Here is an 18,827-nt window from a genome sequence, read left to right on the forward strand (position 1 = left end):
GAAATGCATAGACCAGTCAAAAAAATAAGATAACAGCACTTTAAAAGAATAAATTTACAGAGAATATATGTGCATTGCAGGAAGTACCAAGAAGTAACAACACCCCCACAAGTATGTGTTGGGAGGTGAGTGAGTGAGAGAGAGTTTGTTTGTGTGTGTGTGTGAGAGAGACTGTGTGTCCTCTGCAAATATCATTAGCACACTCCCACTTCTTGTGCCAAGGTCATTAATGAAAATGTTAAATAAGATTGGTCCCCAGACCAATCTAGTGTCTGACTTTACTGACTCAATGACCAATAGCTATTGAGGATGGTCTTGTGGTAAAAGCACAAGAATAGGTGTCAGGAGACCTGAATTTGATTCCCAAAGCCACTATACATTTCTTTTACTTTGGACAGGTCACAACTTCTGAGCCTCAATTTCCTCATCTGTAAAATGGCAGTAACTACCTCATGTGTATCCTTTTCCTCCTTTCTCCATGCTCAAAGATGACATTTCAGCTTAAACATTCAAAAATGTCACCTAGAGACAAAGGCCAAGCTCAGAAATTTCCAGCAAATTATAAGCAAATGAAAAGGGGATTAGAATGGAAATTGTTAACAACCTATTTACAGTGGTTACTGCACTCTCACTATTTACCACTTGGCTAGCGCCTCCCATCTGGAGATTCCAAAGGCACTTTAAAAACATTAAGGCAAATCAACGCCTCTGCAACGTAGGTGTTCTCTCCATTTGAAATCCTCATCTAAAAGAAAGGAAGGCTCTCTTCAAAGTGACATTCTCCCATTTCATTTTCTCCTTGTGCTTAGCAACAGATAATTCAGACTATATAGCTATATTTTTTTGGCACCAAGGCGTTCAAATTTTGTTTTACTAAGGGATGGGTGGGGAATCTGGACCAGGCTGTTATCTAATTTTAAACACAGCCCGTCCACCTGCTTGATATATCATGTTCTTTATTCCTCCACTCCACCCCTTAACAAAATAATACAATGATTTTGCTTCCTATTCTCCTCCTGCCCCCCCCCCCACACATACCATCATCTCCTTTAATTGGTTCATAACACCACATACCTCTCACTCCCATTTATTTCTAGAACTTTTCAGGCCCCTGATTTCTAAACCAAGGCTCCCTCCAAGTCCTGAAAGTGGAAAGAGAACCTGTTTACAGGAACTTCTCCCACTGCCCACAAGATGGGATCATATTACAGGAGGCACCTCCGGCTGGCCAGGACTAAGTTTCTTTCCATTCCAAAAAACATCCTCTCCTGACATCCCTCCCCCAAGGCACGGTGGTAAATAAATCAAGGATTTGTCTCAGCAAGACTGGCAAAGAGGCATGGAACTAGTTTTCAAATGCACAGGGGTGATGGAGGCCTGAACAATGTTCCCTCTAATTTTTTCCATCTATGTGAGGAATAAATTTTGTTACATGCACATGTGCGCCACCAGTAGAAACAAAAAATCTAGATATATTTTCAAAAAGTTACCATAGGGATATTTACTCCAGCCAGGACAGGTTAGACTTTTAGACCTCACTACTAAAGAATTAAATTTAAGCAGCATAAGAGAAATAAACACTATGAAATGCATAGACCAGTCAAAAACTAAAACAACAGCACTTTGAAAGAATAAAATTACAGAGAATATGGCTATGTCTACACTACAGCTGGGATCGATGCTCTGAGATCGATCCACTGGCGGTCGATTTAGCAGGTCTAGTGAAGACCCACCAAATTGACAGCAGATTGCTCTCCAGTCAACCCCCGTACTCTACCCTCGAGAAGAAGAGTAAGGTAAGTCGATGGGAGATTTTCTCCCATTGACCCCCCGGAGACCCGCGGTAAATCATCCTAAGGTACGCCGACTCCAGCTATGTTATTCACATAGCTGGAGTTGTGTAGCGTAGGTCGACTTACCGTGGTAGTGTAGATATAGCCTTAATGTGCATTATAGGAAGTACAAAGAAGTAACAACAACATCACAAGTATGTGTTGCGAGGTGAGTGTGTGAGAGACAGAGTGCGTGAGAGAGAGAGACAGCGACAGGAGTGTGTGAGACAGTATGCGTGTGCCGGCTGCTGGAGAAGTCTATAAAGAGACAGCACACGGTCTCTCAAGGCACTCACCTAAAGGCTCAGACCACAGCAGCTCTCCTGCTACTGAGCCCTGTTCCCTCTCCCCCGCTCTATGGAGATGGGGTACATGGGGAAGGAGGAGGCAGGGGAAGGGGGACACCCTGACATCAGCACTCCCCCACACTCTGCATAGCAAGCAGGAGGGTCTTGGGAGCCTCCCTGTTACCTTCCCTGTTACCTTACCCAGGGAAAAGGGGCCAGGCGCTCCAAGGCAGAGGGCAGGAGTAACGCGGCTGCAGAGCAGTGAGGGGATGGAGCGCCTGAACACACGCCGCTATGCGCGGCACTTGATTGACTCCTGGGCGGCCACGTGACCACGCAGCTTAGAGGGAACACAGGTCCTGAAAAGGTCAATATGAACTGAAACTTCTCTACAGCTATTTCAGTATATGGATTGCACTGGTTAACGTCAAAAGCTTTATCAAAATTTGCAATGAGCATAAAGCAAGCAACCACAGTTTAAAATGGCAATTTAACCATTCATTATTAAAAATTATTAATATGAGTCCCCATGCTGGCTGTGTGGAGAGCAAAGCTGTTGCCATGCATGAAATGGCTGTTAAGAACTGTGACAAAGTTCCTCCTCTAGCTTGGTGGGTCTTGCGTTTATTAGCAGATTTGCTCACCTCGGAGATTCACGGCAGCCCTCAGTTTGGCCGTTTTCATGAACCCAGAGTCCAGGTCAACTTCTCCTGTGTCTGACCAGGAGTTGGGAGGTTTGGGGGGAACCCGGGCCCGCCCTCTACTCCGGGTTCCAGCCCAGGGCCCTGTGGAATGCAGCTGTCTAGAGTGTCTCCTGGAACAGCTGTGCGACAGCTACAACTCCCTGGGCTACTTCCCCATGGCCTCCTCCCAACACCTTCTTTATCCTCACCATAGGACCTTCCTCCTGGTGTCTGATAATGCTTGTACTCCTCAGTCCTCCAACAGTCCATGTTCTCACTCTCAGCTCCTAGTGCCTCTTGCTCCCAGCTCCTCACACGCGCACCACAAACTGAAGTGAGCTCCTTTTTAAACCCAGGTGCCCTGATTAGCCTGCCTTGATTCTAGCAGCTTCTTGATTGGCAGCAGGTGTTCTAATCAGCCTGTCTGCCTTAATTGTTTCCAGAAGGTTCCTGATTGTTCTGGAACCTTCCCTGTTAACTTTACCCAGGGAAAAGGGACCTACTTAGCCTGGGGCTAATATATCTGCCTTCTATTACTCTCCTGTAGCCATGTGGCCCAACCCTGTCACAGAACATAAGAATGGCTATACTGGGTCAGACCAAAGGTCCATCTAGCCCAGTATCCTGTCTACCAACAGCGGCCAATACCAGGTGCCCCAGAGGGAGTGAACCTAACAGGCAATGATCAAGTGATCTCTTTCCTGCCATCCATCTCCACCCCCCGACAAACAGAGGCCAGGGACACCATTCCTTATCCATCCTGGCTAATAGCCATTAATGGACTTAACCTCCATGAATTTATCCAGTTCTCTTTTAAACCCTGTTATAATCCTAGCCTTCACAACCTCCCCAGGCAAGGGGTTCCACAGGTTGACTGTGCGATGTGTGAAGAAGAACTTCCTTTTATTTGTTTTAAACCTGCTACCCATTAATTTCATTTGGTGGCCCCTAGTTCTTATATTATGGGAACAAGTAAATAACTTTTCCTTATTCACTTTCTCCACACCACTCATGATTTTATAGACCTCTATCATATCCCCCCTTAGTCTCCTCTTTTCCAAGCTGAAAAGTCCTAGCCTCTATAATCTCTCCTCATATGGGACCCGTTCCAAACCCCTAATCATTTTAGTTGCCCTTTTCTGAACCTTTTCTAATGCCAGTATATCTTTTTTGAGATGAGGGGACCACATCTGTACGCAGTATTCCAGATGTAGGCGTACCATGGATTTATATAAGGGCAATAAGATATTCTCTGTCTTATTCTCTATCCCTTTTTAAAATGATTCCTAACATCCCGTTTGCTTTTTTGACGGCCGCTGCACACTGCATGGACGTCTTCAGAGAACTATCTATGATGACTCCAAGATCTTTCTCCTGATTAGCTGTAGCTAAATTAGCCCCCATGATATTGTGTGTATAGTTGGGGTTATTTTTTTCCAATGTGCATTACTTTACATTTATCCACGTTAAATTTCATTTGCCATTTTGTTGCCCAATCACTTAGTTTTGTGAGTTCTTTTTGAAGTTCTTCACAGTCTGCTTTGGTCTTAACTATCTTGAGCAGGTTAGTATCATCTGAAAACTTTGCCACCTCACTGTTTACCCCTTTCTCCAGATCATTTATGAATAAGTTGAATAGGATTGGTCCTAGGACTGACCCTTGGGGAACACCACTAGTTACCCCTCTCCATTCTGAAAATTTACCATTTATTCCTACCCTTTGTTCCCTGTCTTTTAATCAGTTCTCAATCCATGAAAGGATCTTCCCTTTTATCCCATGACAACTTGATTTACGTAAGAGCCTTTGGTGAGGGATCTTGTCAAAGGCTTTCTGGAAATCTAAGTACACTATGTGCACTGGATCCCCCTTGTTCACATGTTTGTTGACCCTCTCAAAGAACTCAACAGATTAGTAAGACACAATCTCCCTTTATAGAAACCATGTTGACTTTTGAGCAACAATTTATGTTCTTCTATGTGTCTGACAATTTTATTCTTTACTATTGTTTCAACTAATTTGCCCGGTACTGACATGAGACTTACCAGTCTGTAACTGCCAGGATCACCTCTAGAGCCCTTCTTAAATATTGGAGTTACATTAGCAATCTTCCAGTCATTGGGTACAGTAGCTGATTTAAAGGACAGGTTACAAACCATAGTTAATAGTTCTGCAATTTCACATTTGAGTTCTTTCACAACTCTTGGGTGAATGCCATCTGGTCCCAGGGACTGGATACTGTAAAGTTTCTCAGTTAATTCCAAAACCTCCTCTTGTGACACTTCAATCTGTGACAATTCCTCAGATCTGTCACTTACAAAAGACGGCTCAGGTTTGGGAATCTCCCTAACATCCTCAGCCATGAAGACTGAAGCAAAGAATTCATTTAGTTTCTCTGCAATGACTTTATCATCTTTAAGTTGCTTTCCATATGGGAGAGACAAGCTTTCAAGCTTAGAGCTCAAATGCTTGTCTCTCTCACCAGCACAAATTGGTCCAATAAAAGATATTACCTCGCCCACCTTGTCGCTCTTAAATCCTGAGACCAACAGGGCTTCAACACCACCACTGCTTTCCATATTGTCATTTAACTGCCTATAACATTTATATAGCACCTCTCATCTTGAAGGATCTCAAAGCGCTTCACGAGATATACTTACCCAGGGTCCTGCTGTTCTGTGATTTCTGTGGCAATGGATGAAGTCTATAGATGCAGAGCTGGGCTCCAGAATCTGAACTTTCATTTAAAAAAAAATTGTTCCCATGGATGCAAAGAAACCCTTGAAAAATGTAAACTGAAGTGATATCTGCCTGGGCCTGCAGCCAGCCTGAAGTAACAGCTCTGAGGCAGGAGTTGCCCCATTGAGATAAACTGGGCAAGGACTCAAATCTAAAAATGCCAGTTTGAATCCCTATATTGTTACCTATTCCCCAATGAACATTTTAGCACATATATCCAGTTAATGAGTTTACTCACCCCATAATCTTCAACTGCCTTCCTCATTTTCCCCAGCCAAATGTCCCAAATGTTTGGATCCCAGATACCTAATTCTTCAGATTTCCTGACTGCTTTTATGATGCAGTGAGACACTGTCAATGCAAAGAACTGTCACATACTGATGATGTGGGCTCAGTGTAAAATAAACTGAGTTTAATATTAAAAAAATAACAGGCACTACTATGCTGATTGCATTGTTTGCTTTCACTTCAGTACAATCTCCATTTTAAAACATTTCAGAAGCTGTCTTCTGATTTCCATATTTCTTCCAAAGAGCAGCTGTATTCAAGGGCCCTGTTGCAAAATTTAGGTCCAACAAATTTCCAGACAAAGGACGAAGCATCAGGAATTACTGCTGTTGAATCTGGAGAGATCGGAACTCTTCATGTTTGTGTTACTACACTTTACATAAGTGTCTCACTGTGGGAAAGTGAGACTGCCAGTATCAGAGGGATTAAGCAGTAGGTACAACAGTTACATAAAAGCAACAAGACTACAGGGTGTGGCGATGAATAGTATCAGCACATTAGAGACGGGTGATCAGTTCACAACAGTTCCAGGGGGTTTGTGCGCAGACCCTCCTTTCTACCCAAGCCCTTGGTATTCTAGAAATACACAGAATATCACCACCCCATTTCTTGGGTTGTATTAGGTGGAGTGATCATTCTCACTTCCTGTCCTTTGAGCCTCCCTTTTCCCCTACACCTCTGATAAGAATCCTGCTATCTGGTATCAGCTTCTCTCTGTTTGGTGCCCTCCAGCAATAGGCTAGTCTACACTGGGACCTTACATCGGCATAGCTATGTCTCTCAGGTGTATGAAAAATCCACATTCCTGAGAGATGTAGCTATGCTGTCCTAACCCCTGGTGTAGGTGGCGACTAGGCCGACAGGAGAATTCTTCTGTTGATCTAGTCGCTGCCTCTTGGGGAGGTGGATTACCTATACTGATGGGAGAACCCCTCCTGTTGGCATAGACAGTGTCTACACTGAAGTGTTACAGCGCCATTGTAGTGGTTTAAGTGTAAACACTCTAAATCTGACATCTCCAGTCCTTGTGAGTCAGCAGATGTATTTGCAGCATAAAGGAATTCTTGCCTATATTTTGTCTTCTAATTGATTTGGAGGACATCTCAGTTCCTTAGGTAAAAAACTGAGCTAGCAAGGAGTGTAGACAACAGTGTATGTTAATCAGGGCCCCACAGACCTACTCTGCATCCATGGAATCTGCCCAGAATCCATTCCTCACCAGAGGAATTGTGCTCCAAATCTGAACTTATTTTTTAAAAAGATGAAATTTCTAGTCCTGATGTTTAAGAAAACCTTATAAATAAGGCTACAATTATGTCAAGGAATCCGTGACTTCCAGAGATTTCCGGGACATTTTTCGCTTCAGCCCCAGGGCAGCTCTCAGCTGCTGCTAGCGGTGCCCCTCTCCCTCCCTGTGCAGCTCCCAGCCACTGGGCAGCAGGGGAACCCAAAGCACCCAGCCTCTGCAAGGAGACCCCACACAACTGCTGCAGTGAGGCTCACAAGAGCTCCCAGCCACAGCAGGTGGCAAGGACCCCTGGAGCTGCCCAGCTGTGGTGGGCGTGGGAGAAGAGGACCCTGGAACTGCCCAGCCGTCGCAGGTGCTGGACCTTCCTCCCTCCCCATTTTGTCACGGATATTTTTAGTAAGAGTCAGGGACAGGTCACAGGAGTCTGTGAATTTCTGGTTATTGCCCGGGACCTGTCCCTGACTTTTACTAAAAATATCCGAGACAAAATCTTAGCCTTACTTCTAAACAAAGTGAATCAAATGTAAACCAACCCAGTGTTGTACAGTACTTCTGTTGCAGATAGCCTAAAGTAATGAAAGATAAAGCTGTGCTTATCTCTGAAGCCAAACAACTGCCTGAGCCAAATGGAGAAGGTTTTTTTGTTGCAAACTCCAAGTTCTCTGTCATGGCTGTTGGTAGGAAGTACCACTGCCATTACACCAGAAGATGCCAGGTCCTTATTACCACAACACTCTAGCCCAGCCCAAAGCAGGGATCCAGTTGTTGTCACGGCTGTAGTACAGCTGGATGGCAACATATAAAAGGAATTTAAGAAGGAAACCCAGAAGAAGGATCAGAAAGGCTCATGGTCATGCAGATTATAAAAGGAGACTATAAAAAAAGGAAGGACTTACACCAGAGTTCATAGTAGTAGTTGCAACACTGTGACTGTCCACAACAGTGACCTGTTTCACATATATAACTTTGATTGTTGACACCCAGGCAGGTTTGCTTGTCCTAAAATTAAAAACAGAGACACACAAGTTACTAACATTATATTTTTAAAATATAACTGCATAACGCCTTCCACACAAGGCTCTCAAAGCATTTTAAACACATGCATTAGATTTCTCAAGACACTAGTGAGGTACATAAGTATTAATGCAAATTTACACAAAGAGAGAGAGCGAAAGCACTGCCCAAGTCTTCCATAGCTGAGAAGAGAACCCAGGTCTACCAACTGTACATGGTCCAATGCTTTAACGACTAGACTACATTGCCTTTTATTACACACCCTCCCATTCATTTTTAAGGTATCCCATTTTGTGCTCTGGACATTTTGTACATAGGAGAGAGAGATTTTGTTCCACATTTTACTTTGTTGTATTGCTGAGGCTGTGTGTCAAGCAGAGGAAATGCTTTATAAATAGAGAATGTTGTAATCTGAGTGAGAACTGCTTGAGTTTATTTAAATCCAAGTGGCAATTACGGTATATTCTTGTAAAATTCGGCTCTGAAATTATTCTCTTACCATTAGCAGCCTAGTTTATATAAAATCAGCTTTCCAGTAAAGCTGCTTCCTGGAAGCTTCAGCATTCTAGGAGTGGAGCCAAATCAGCTGTACTTTATCACTTTGCAGTCCTCCCTCGCTGTGGTTCTCAATCTGCGGCCCAGGTAACACATTGTGGGCCGCATATGTGACCCACAATGTCAAACAGGTTGAGAACCACTGGTTTACGTGTTACTACAAATAGGACTACATGCTTAAGTGATGTGTTTTCAAGTACACACCATAGTAGGTGAAGAACATCGGTCATATTCTTGGTATCTACCAAGGCTAACAGGTTCACTAGATACCCTGTGTATTTTTTTATTCCTTCATTTTAGGGTTTGTTTTTTTAACCAAGTGATATTTCACTTTCATTGAACATACCACTTGGACCAATTATAGTTCATGTAAATGAAACCCCATACGCTATTTTTTTTTTTTTAAAAAGACGACATTCTATTTTTGGATTCAAGGAACATGTGAGTATCATTATTAAAACATTCCCACCCCTCCCACCAACCTAATCAAGAGTTAGCACACTCCACAAAAGTCACACTTCTGGCTTCAACTCCTCAAGTGCCTACATCGAAGTAGCAGTGTAGTTTCTAAAAGAAAAGCCTCCTACGTCCCCATACACAGCAGAAAGAGCCCTGCTCCATTTCTTCCATAAGAAGAATTCCCAGAAGCCTTGCAAACTGTAAAGGGGTTTTTGAGCATGTTCACAGCTTCATGAAAACACAGAACAGCGTGCTACTTTCCCTTACTCTGAATTGGGGAAGAGGCCATGAAAAGATATCAGCAGCCCACCTGCTTAATAGGCAGAAAGAGAGAGGGCTGCCTGTCCTGCTAGCTCTGCACGGGCAGCAGAACCTTCCGCCAGACAGACCTCCCAAAGAGCTCGGCTGCAAGCGATTGCTTCTTCCACTCACAACCCCGCTGCTAGACTTGCTTTGAAATCAAGCTTGTTCAATCATGAAGTATTAATGCAATTAAACAGTGTTAAAAAGTGCCACGTGTTTTACGTTCTTCATTGGAGGGGATTTTTTTTTTTTAAATGCTAGATGCAGAAAGCAGATGTCCCACGCCTCGATAGGACGAAAGGTATAGAATCATAGAACCACAGAATATCAGGGTTGGAAGGGACCTCAGGAGGTCATCTAGTCCAACCCCCTGCACAAAGCAGGACCGATCCCCAACTAAAGCATCCCAGCCAGGGCTTTGTCAAGCCTGACCTTAAAAACTTCTAAGGAAGGAGATTCCACCACCTCCCTAGGTAACGCATTCCAGTGTTTCACCACCCTCCTAGTGAAAAAGTTTTTCCTAATATCCAACCTAAACCTCCCCCACTGAAACTTGAGACCATTACTCCTTGTTCTGTCATCAGCTAACACTGAGAACAGTCTAGAGCCATCCTCTTTGGAACCCCCTTTGAGGTAGTTGAAAGCAGCTATCAAATCCCCCCTCATCCTTCTCTTCTGCAGACTAAACAATCCCAGTTCCCTCAGCCTCTCCTCATAAGTCATGTGTTCCAGTCCCCTAACCATTTTTGTTGCCCTCAGCTGGACGTTTTCCAATTTTTCCACATCCTTCTTGTAGGTCTTTTCCACCTGTAATTTCTAAGATGATAGTCAAATGTTCAAGTCATTCTGCTGAGCTATCATATAATTTTACATTTCAATGTCTTTAACCACAGCATTTGTTTCCCAAAGTGCAATTATGGTCAAGGAAATAACTAGAAATGGCACATCTCACAATGTCTCTGTGGCTGATGTATCCCAAGTCATATCTGTCCACTTACTAACCATTTTTTCCTCCTATTAGCCACGCAGCAGCAATGCTATTGGAGAACGAACTAGATTCTTTCCTGGCTCATACATCAACAGAATTGAGACTTAAGGTCTAACTGAAAAAAACTGTAATACTGTTGATGATGCACAAGGAAGAAAATACAGAACTTGATTTTCAGATCAGAAATTTGGGTTTGCAGCTCTGACAAACTCTAAAGCAACATTATTTGTGTCACCCAAACAACTATGAGTTAGAGTCAGAGACAGGCCAGAGCTGGAATCCCGCACTGTCATTTTAAATGTTGCTTTGCACCTGGACATACATTTCAAGGAATTAAACAGCATTTATTCCAATACATATTTTCTTCTGTTCAAAGTATAACATTTCAAAGAGCAAAAATTAAGACTTTGCAGCAACCACCTGTAACAAAGATATAAACCTCCCTGGACTGTCTCACTTACTTAAAGCTCAATTTTATTTTGGGGGATTTCATCATAAGTTGTTCAAACCACATCATCATCCCTCTGAGTTCCCTCACTGACTCCCCCTTGTCTACAAAACTCAAGTTTAAGACAACTGCTCTTTCCAGCCCAACTCTGCACAATATCATCCTTGCCTACACGTACTTACAGGGGGCACTTGGTGACCCTGAATGTTTTGTCTTGTGACGTATGTTGTAACTACCACCAGGTACTTTGTTAAACTTTGATTTCTCACTGCATCCCACTTTGTCCCTTTACTCCACAAGTGATGCAAACCTGATTTAGAGTCCCCCCGTCCCCACTCCCCTGTGATATTCAATGTCTTGTAGGCACAGAGGGCTGCATGGAATATCATATTTTCCTCTGTTTATATGCCAGGCTGCCACCCACTTAACTCAATCACACAGCCTGAAAGCCCTCTTTTCCCACAAGGCCTGCAAATGTTAAACTTACTTCAACAACATGCCATTTCCATTCCCATCTATATTACATGAAAGATTTAAATTATCACCATCCCAAATCTCCGAACGTGTTCTCGTTGGAACTTTGTGATTTAGGGCAAGCTCTTCTTGGGCAAGGGCTGTATCTTTATCTAACATTTGTAAACACTCTGTTTAGACTATTATTTGGAACACTGAACACATGGTGCTTATATAATAATTAAGGTAGCCTCCAACTGCAGCTCTTTTAAATGAAGATTAATCTTTACAAAATCTCAGCCATTGAATTATTAGTTACCAAGATACCCAAACAATGTGACTTATATTTCAAATGTCTCCCGGGCAAACACAATGTACCTTTATTATTATTATTAATTATTAAAGTGAGGCATGAAAGGAAAAAAAACAGGTGTGGGCAAGACAAAGGACAGGAAGAATATTTTTGTAATAAGAGAACGCACACATGCAAAAAATTATTGTCTCATGGAGGCAAAAATTAAAGGATTAATGCAGTGTGCTACAGTGCTTTTGTGTCTAGCGGCTATTTTTAGACGAGTAGCTGTAAAGGTCATTTTAATCGGAGAAAGGACTTTCTGTGCTACTAATAATGGAACCATTAGATAGTTGAAGCTTAAAGCATAAAGGACACCAGCAAATGCCACTTTATGTTTTGTTCTTGCACTCACTTGCTTTATCATCAGAAATTGGGGGGGTGGAGGGGGAAAGGGGGGAACTTACCTGACCAATTTTTCCCCCTTGTTTTATTAAAGCATTATTCTTTCCCACAGGTACTACAGCTGCAATGCAGGGGTCCTATTGGACACTACTGGCTGCGTCGGGCTGTCAAATAGCAGCAATTCGCAAGCATGCTTCTCCCACCTCAACCTTCACTTGGCTAATAACAACCATTCTTCTCTGCTGGTAACCTCATCACAGTTATCCATTTACGGTCACCTCCAGAATAGATTCCTGCAGTGGAGTCTACACCGGGCTACTCTTGAAGGACATTCAAACTTCGGCTAGAGCAGAAAGTGCCCGTCTGCTTACTTAGCATTTTATGCATGCACCCATTACATCTATTCTGCAAAGACTGATTGGCTTCCAACTAGTTTCCAGGTACAATTCAAGGAGTTGGCTCATAAAGCCCCGTATACTCTGGGTTTAAGGAGTTGGCTCTCCCCATAAAGCCCTGTATACTCTGGGTTTTAGGCTATCCTCCAAGAGCCAAGACTTTCTGGGACACATGAGTTGGGCCAGCATTAGGGGGTAGCAAGCAGGGCAAATTCCGAGGGCCCCATGCCACAGGGAGCCCCGCACAGTGGGGCTTAGACTTCAGCCCCGAACTGCAGGGCCAGGGCTCCAGCGTCAGCCTGGTGGGGTTGGGGTTTTGGCTTCAGAAACGTTGCAGAAATCCAATGTGTAAGCAGGTAAGGGAGGCAGGGTGGGCCTTAGTTTCTGCCCTGGGCCCCAGCAAGTCTAATGCCATTCTTGCATGTGAGCTGACAGAACGTTGATACGTACCATTTTGGGGGCAGGCATTTTCAGCAGAGGGCCCTCAAGCCTGGCACTCGGTTCCTACCAGCCAGCATAGCAAGCTGATGGGCATGCTGCAAGGCCCATCTATCGCTCAGGATTTTTCTGAGGTTGAGTTGGCAGAGTCTGAAGATCCTTTCTGTATTATTTTGACACGTTAATCTGGATTATTTTTGCATTACACCTATTGCATTTATAATACACACTATATAAATAAATAAAAGTAAAACTTGGCTATTTTGGTTTGTTTCCCCGTAAATGATAAACCCATCGCAGTGTTGACAACTCCACAACTAACAGGGGATGTGCAAAGCTGTTTTTATTTACAACTTGTATAAACAGTGATTTCAAACTTTATAGTACACTATTTTCAAAACTGTATTAATAAAAGGCTAATTAGGATTTCTATAAACACTTCATATTCAGAGTGCTTTACAAACAATCCTTGTAACACCCATCTGGAGGTGGGCATATGGGGAACCTGAGGCAGCATCGTTAAGCGATTTGTTTAAAACCACAGAGAACACTAATGCATCTGTGCTGGGATGAGGAATCAAATTTCTTACTCCTAGTTCTGCACTCAGACCTCACTGTGTATCCAAGTCAAACTCAGGGAAGGTCAGTTTTGAGGCTAAACTACTTAACGTCTCTAACCTTCACACATATGCTACTTGAACTGTCAGCCACAGGCGAGCCGTAAATGAGATTACATTGTATATAACTATAGAATTAGAGAGACAAGGTGGATGAGGTAATATCTTTTATTGGACCAAATTCACAAGCTTTCGAGATTATACAGAGCTCTTCTTCAGGTCTGGGAAAGGTACTTGGAGCAGAGCGTCCCAGCTAAATACAAGGTGGAACAGATAAGGAGTTAATACACCGCACAAGAGACCAGTCAAGATGAAGTGGGCAGTAACACATCTACAGTCGTAGAACAAAGGAGGGTTATAGTGGGTTACAGATAGTTGTAATGAGCCATTAATCCAGTGTCTTTATTAAGTCCATGCTTTTTGGTGTTTAGCTGAGTTATGAATTTAAGTTCCCAGGCTTGATTTTAGAAGGTGTTGGGCAGGTTTCCTTGGAGGATGAGGTCAGAGGGATTTTTTTTTCTCCCTTTACTACAGAGGCCATATTCATGAGCCACTGTTAGTCAGAATTAAGGAAGTAAATCAGAAAGCCTTCAGAAAATGGATAGACACAAACTTTGTATTTTGATTAATTCACAATCAGCTCTTATACGATATATTTTGTAAACCTCCAACAGTAACAAAAGGGAAGAATGGTTGTCTACCAACACACGAAAAGTATCTAAGGGCTTGTCTACATTACCGGCTGGATCGACAGGCAGCGACCGATCCAGCGGTAGATTTATCGTGTTTAGTCTAGACACGATAAATCGACCGCCAAGCACTCTCCTGTCGACTCCGGTACTCCACCGGAGTGAGAGGCGCAGGCAGAGTTGACAGGGAGCGTCAACTGTTGACTCTCTGCAGTGAAGACACCGCGATGAGTAGATCTAAGTACATCGACTTCAGCTACATTATTCACATAGCTGAAGTTGCCTATCTTAGATTGATCCAGCTCACAGCGTAGACCAGACTTAAGAATCATCAATCATAAAAACTCATAAGTAAATCAAATGCAAGTTAATGTCTTGATTTGATTAGGTTTCACATATCAGACTATAACTAGCCTTTGGCTAGTCCTGTCCATCATCAATACCTCACGAGAGAGTACGCACAAGGGAACTGAAGTAATCAGGTGTCTACGTTCAGATAATGAGGGCTTACGTGGCTGTGGGTTTAATGAACTAGTTTTTTTACTGCTGAAGATTTTTGCTGAAATGCTGACTCAGGGCACAAGTGCAACTGCATTTAGTGGTTCATCACTGCCCTCAGTTATGCACATCATAAATCCATGTTATAATCTATCATGCTCAAGATAATCTCAGAAATGTAAAATGGTACCCAGTCAAGGCCAACCTTCACCCTGGACCCAGAACTGTGCAGTGGAGACCCCCATATACACTAGGGGCACTAGGAGCCAGATGATGCCCCCACCATGGTGCCCTGGGGGAGAAGGAGCCAGCCAGAGATTCCAGCTGGTAGAAGCAGAAGCAGCCAAAGCAGAGACTGCAGCACACTCCAGTCAAAACTGGAGGTTCTCAGACTTCCTCTGCCCTGTGCTGATCAGCTGTTTGCTCCCATCCACCCCTCCCTCCTCACAGGCTCTTCACTTTAGCTTCCCTCCACAGCCGCCACTCCTACCCTCGTCTCCCCTGCCATGTGCGCCTCATCTTCACTTCCCCTTCCATTTAGCCGATCTATCTAAACTTACCCCACGCCCACAAAAATCATGGAACTAACATGCTGTTTTTGCTGCCATCAATTGTTCACTCTGCTTCTGTGTTATACACCCCTTCCCCCATCCTGTGCCTGTCTTGTCTATTTAGACTGTAAACCCTTCGGGGCAATGGGCCATCTACTACTGTGTGTGTGTAGAGTGCCTAACACAATGGGGTCCCACTCTTGGATGCCCCTTAGGCAACACCTTAATAAACCCGATAAATAACAATAACCAGCTAGCATTGCAGGCCAGGACTGAGATGCACTGGCAGAACCAAAAAGCACTGGACTAGCTCAGGGGATGCAACTCAGGACTGCATTACATTGGCCAGGCTGTGTATGTACTGTTGCAGGTCAGGATTGAGGCATAATTGTGAGAACTATGTAGTGAACTATCCAGTATCATTATAGATCTTCATTTCTATACGTGCTAAATTCCTCAGACACATGGAAGAACGGAAAAATTAACAAACATTTGCATTTAAGTATTGTGACTTTGCCAGCATCATTTAATGCAAGCATGAATAGGCAGGAGTTGGGTAAAGGTGCAAACTATGATAATTATGTAACAGTAACTACTGGAATCTGTGGAATTGATCTGTGCCACGTCACACGGGCAATAATCTCTTGTAAGCCTGACCCAAGTCAGGTGACTGGGGCTAGAGAATAAAGAGAAGTCTTATCAACTCTCCTGCATGCTATACCTTTATTACAAATGGTGACATGTTAAGTTTTACCTTTTATATATGAAAAATGCCAGATAAAAGGAATATTTTGAGACAAGTGAGCACCAAATGTTGATAGTGTAATCAAGTGCAAAGAAAACATACATCAAAGCAGCCCCAAACACAAGAGAAGGGCCCCAAACAGGAGTTTCAAAATACACTGCTTGTTGCTTTACTACTGCGGGCATCATGAGAACAATATTTAACAAACATTTAATCACCAAGATTAATTGGCCACAGTGGACCCAACCTTCACCACTAAAGCACAATGTTAGAGGTTTTATAAACACAGTTCACCTTCATGAACAAGCTGGCTCACTCATTTACTTCTATGCTTGAGAGAGACTCAACCTTTCAAAAGGGTACACTGTCACTTAAAAATCATGCTGTATATTTATATCTAATATTAAAGTCACTTTTCACTTTTGTCTACAGAAACTTTCATTTTCAGGTGTTTAGTGCTGCAGTGTCAGGGCTGTAAACGTTACATGGAAATGTTTACTTGTTTAACAACTTTTTTTTTATGCCTTGAAGGAGGAGTCCTTGCTGTGTCCGGACTCCTCCCCATTGGTGATGTCATTTCCAGGAAAGAGCTATTTAGAGAACTTTTCAGAACTGGCTATTTTTTTTTTTTTTAGTTGACAGTATTTAAAAGTTTAAAACATTTTTTTTTTTAAAATAAAATTAATCCAACATTTTATTTGCCTTTTGGTTTGAGTCTTTAGGTTGTACTCAGGTCAAGTTTCCCTCTGCAGCCAGGAGGGTGAAAAACGCACTTTTAATGAAAGCTGGGATTCTTACAAAATCAAATGCAGTCAGGAGCTGGAACTTTAAGAAACACCCAAATACCACACCTGAAGAAGAGCTCTGGGTAAGCTCGAAAGCTTGTCTCACCAACAGTAGTTACTCCAATAAAAGATAATACCTGATTACCTTGTCTCTCTGACACAGTCTTTGCATTCTTTTATATTTTTAAGGGGAAGTAAATATTTCATCTTGAGTGCTTTTTCTACCCAGTTGTCCATTTTTGCTGCTATTATGGTTTCCAGTTTTCCTTCTCAGCAGCTCTTCCCTGGCAAAAGCACTTCAGTAGGAAATGTGGGGCCAAAGAATAAATAGCCACTCAAGAAGTTCTTCCAAATGGAAGCAACTAGACCAATTTATTAAGGTCTGCAGTGGAGTTAGAAAGGAGGCTCCATATGCACATTTCCTTATTCTTCCACTTCATCCATATTTAGTCCATTTGTTAGACTCAGTTCTGTTAGGGAAGAGGTTACATTCAGTAAAGCATGTAACTGAATCAAAGCAATGGAGCAAAACTTGATGCTGTTTTAGCTCAGATGAAAATATTTGTAAGATTCACAGAAGCTGAGAAATCATACAAACTCTTTTAAAGGGCAAGATCAAATTAAATGACTTGCAGAGATCTATGACCCTAAATATTCAAGAGAACATTTGCATGAGGCTCTCAAAAATAAATTCAGAGCCTCCAACCTTTGTACATTAGGTTTAAAGGAGTGATCTGAAATAGGATCCTCTTATAAGTCAGCCTTTTTAATTAGAGATTTCAAAAGTGAAATTTGAACCTTCTTTATCACAGATAAAGGTCGTCACTCACCAACATTTTAAAATTAAACGGGGCATAATTTTTCTAATTTGCAGTGAGTTTTGAAACAGGTTCAAACTTTTTTTTTCCTGTGTGCTTTTCATTATGTGGGTGCGTTTACAGTAAAAATGTGTACACCTATTGTCCAGCTGAGAAGGATCTGGAATTTTCAGCCCTTTATCATGAAAACCAAGGCACTCCTGTCTACACTATGCTCTATCACTGTTGCCAGGATCAGCTGAGCACCATGTTGCTGGAATGCAGATACAGATTTTCCAGTGTAAACAAGGCTTCGGGGACCATTAAGCAGTCCTGCTAGCCCCAGACACTACAGAAGTTGTTTCTTATCCTTGCAAAAACTTGATTGAGCCTGGCTGATATATTACATAGCAGTGCAGAACACCATGATTAGACCAATAAGGAGCACAAGTTCTTGAGAAGACTGTAGCTGACTTAACCTTGCATGCATTTACATTCTTCTTCACTGTAATATACACAAAGTTTAAATAAAAAAAAAAAGTGAAGACCTGGAATCATTTTTTGAAGAATAAACAAACCTCTTTTCTTCACTGTTATCTACAGTGATACAGGATAAAAGGGATAAAGTTTGGGTTTAAAGTTCTACACAAGAGGACACAATGATATTTTCCAGGATTACTGTTTTTCATTGTCAAAAATCTTGGTAAAGGGGCTGGAGTGAGTAGAGTTTCTGCCTGAGCTGGCAAATCTTGCAAGGTTGCTCTTCACTAGTAAGAGCAACTCTACTCACTCCAGCCCCTTTACCAAGATTTTTGACAATGAAAAACAGTCATTTTACTTGCTTGTCAAAATGTCTTACCCAGTTCAGATAAGAAGAACTTTGCAAGGGTGGTGAAAGGGACCTTCAGCTCCAGGCTGGATTAAATATTTAAACTTTTTAATGGCTGATAAACTATTGGTTACTCAAAAGCAAGATGCTTTAATCTTTTCAGACCTGATCCAAGCCCACTAAAGTCAATGGAAAGATTCCCATTGATTTCAACGGGCTCTGGATACAACCCTACTTTATTTAGTACCAAGAAAGAACTGAATTGAGAATAAGGCCAAGATACTGCAACAGCAAATTCTACCAGCAAATAGCACTCATAAGCCCCAACCACAGATAAAAAGAGGACTAAAAAAATCTTTATTCTTGTTTCCCTACTAAACACTCAAAGACACAACACTTCTCATAGACATTTCACATTTGCTATTTACAGGACTTATTACTTAAAATGACCTAGCAAGGATGGCCTGGGCTTTGATCCTAACAAGTTTAA

At 42.4% G+C, this 18,827-nt stretch overlaps 1 protein-coding gene across 3 annotated transcripts in view; it reads right to left on the reverse strand.

Annotated features, from left to right (window-relative positions):
- The window catches only part of WBP1L (WW domain binding protein 1 like), an 82,069-nt gene that overhangs the window by 19,518 nt on the left and 43,724 nt on the right, over window positions 1–18,827 (reverse strand). For all 3 annotated transcript variants that reach the window (XM_074959435.1, XM_074959437.1, XM_074959436.1), the window contains exon 2: window positions 7,973–8,075. In XM_074959435.1, the coding sequence (XP_074815536.1) occupies window positions 7,973–8,075 (103 nt within the window). The remainder of the gene's footprint in view (window positions 1–7,972; window positions 8,076–18,827) is intronic.

The sequence above is a fragment of the Natator depressus genome, chromosome 7, assembly GCF_965152275.1.
Source record: "Natator depressus isolate rNatDep1 chromosome 7, rNatDep2.hap1, whole genome shotgun sequence".
NCBI classification, from domain to species: Eukaryota; Metazoa; Chordata; order Testudines; family Cheloniidae; genus Natator; species Natator depressus.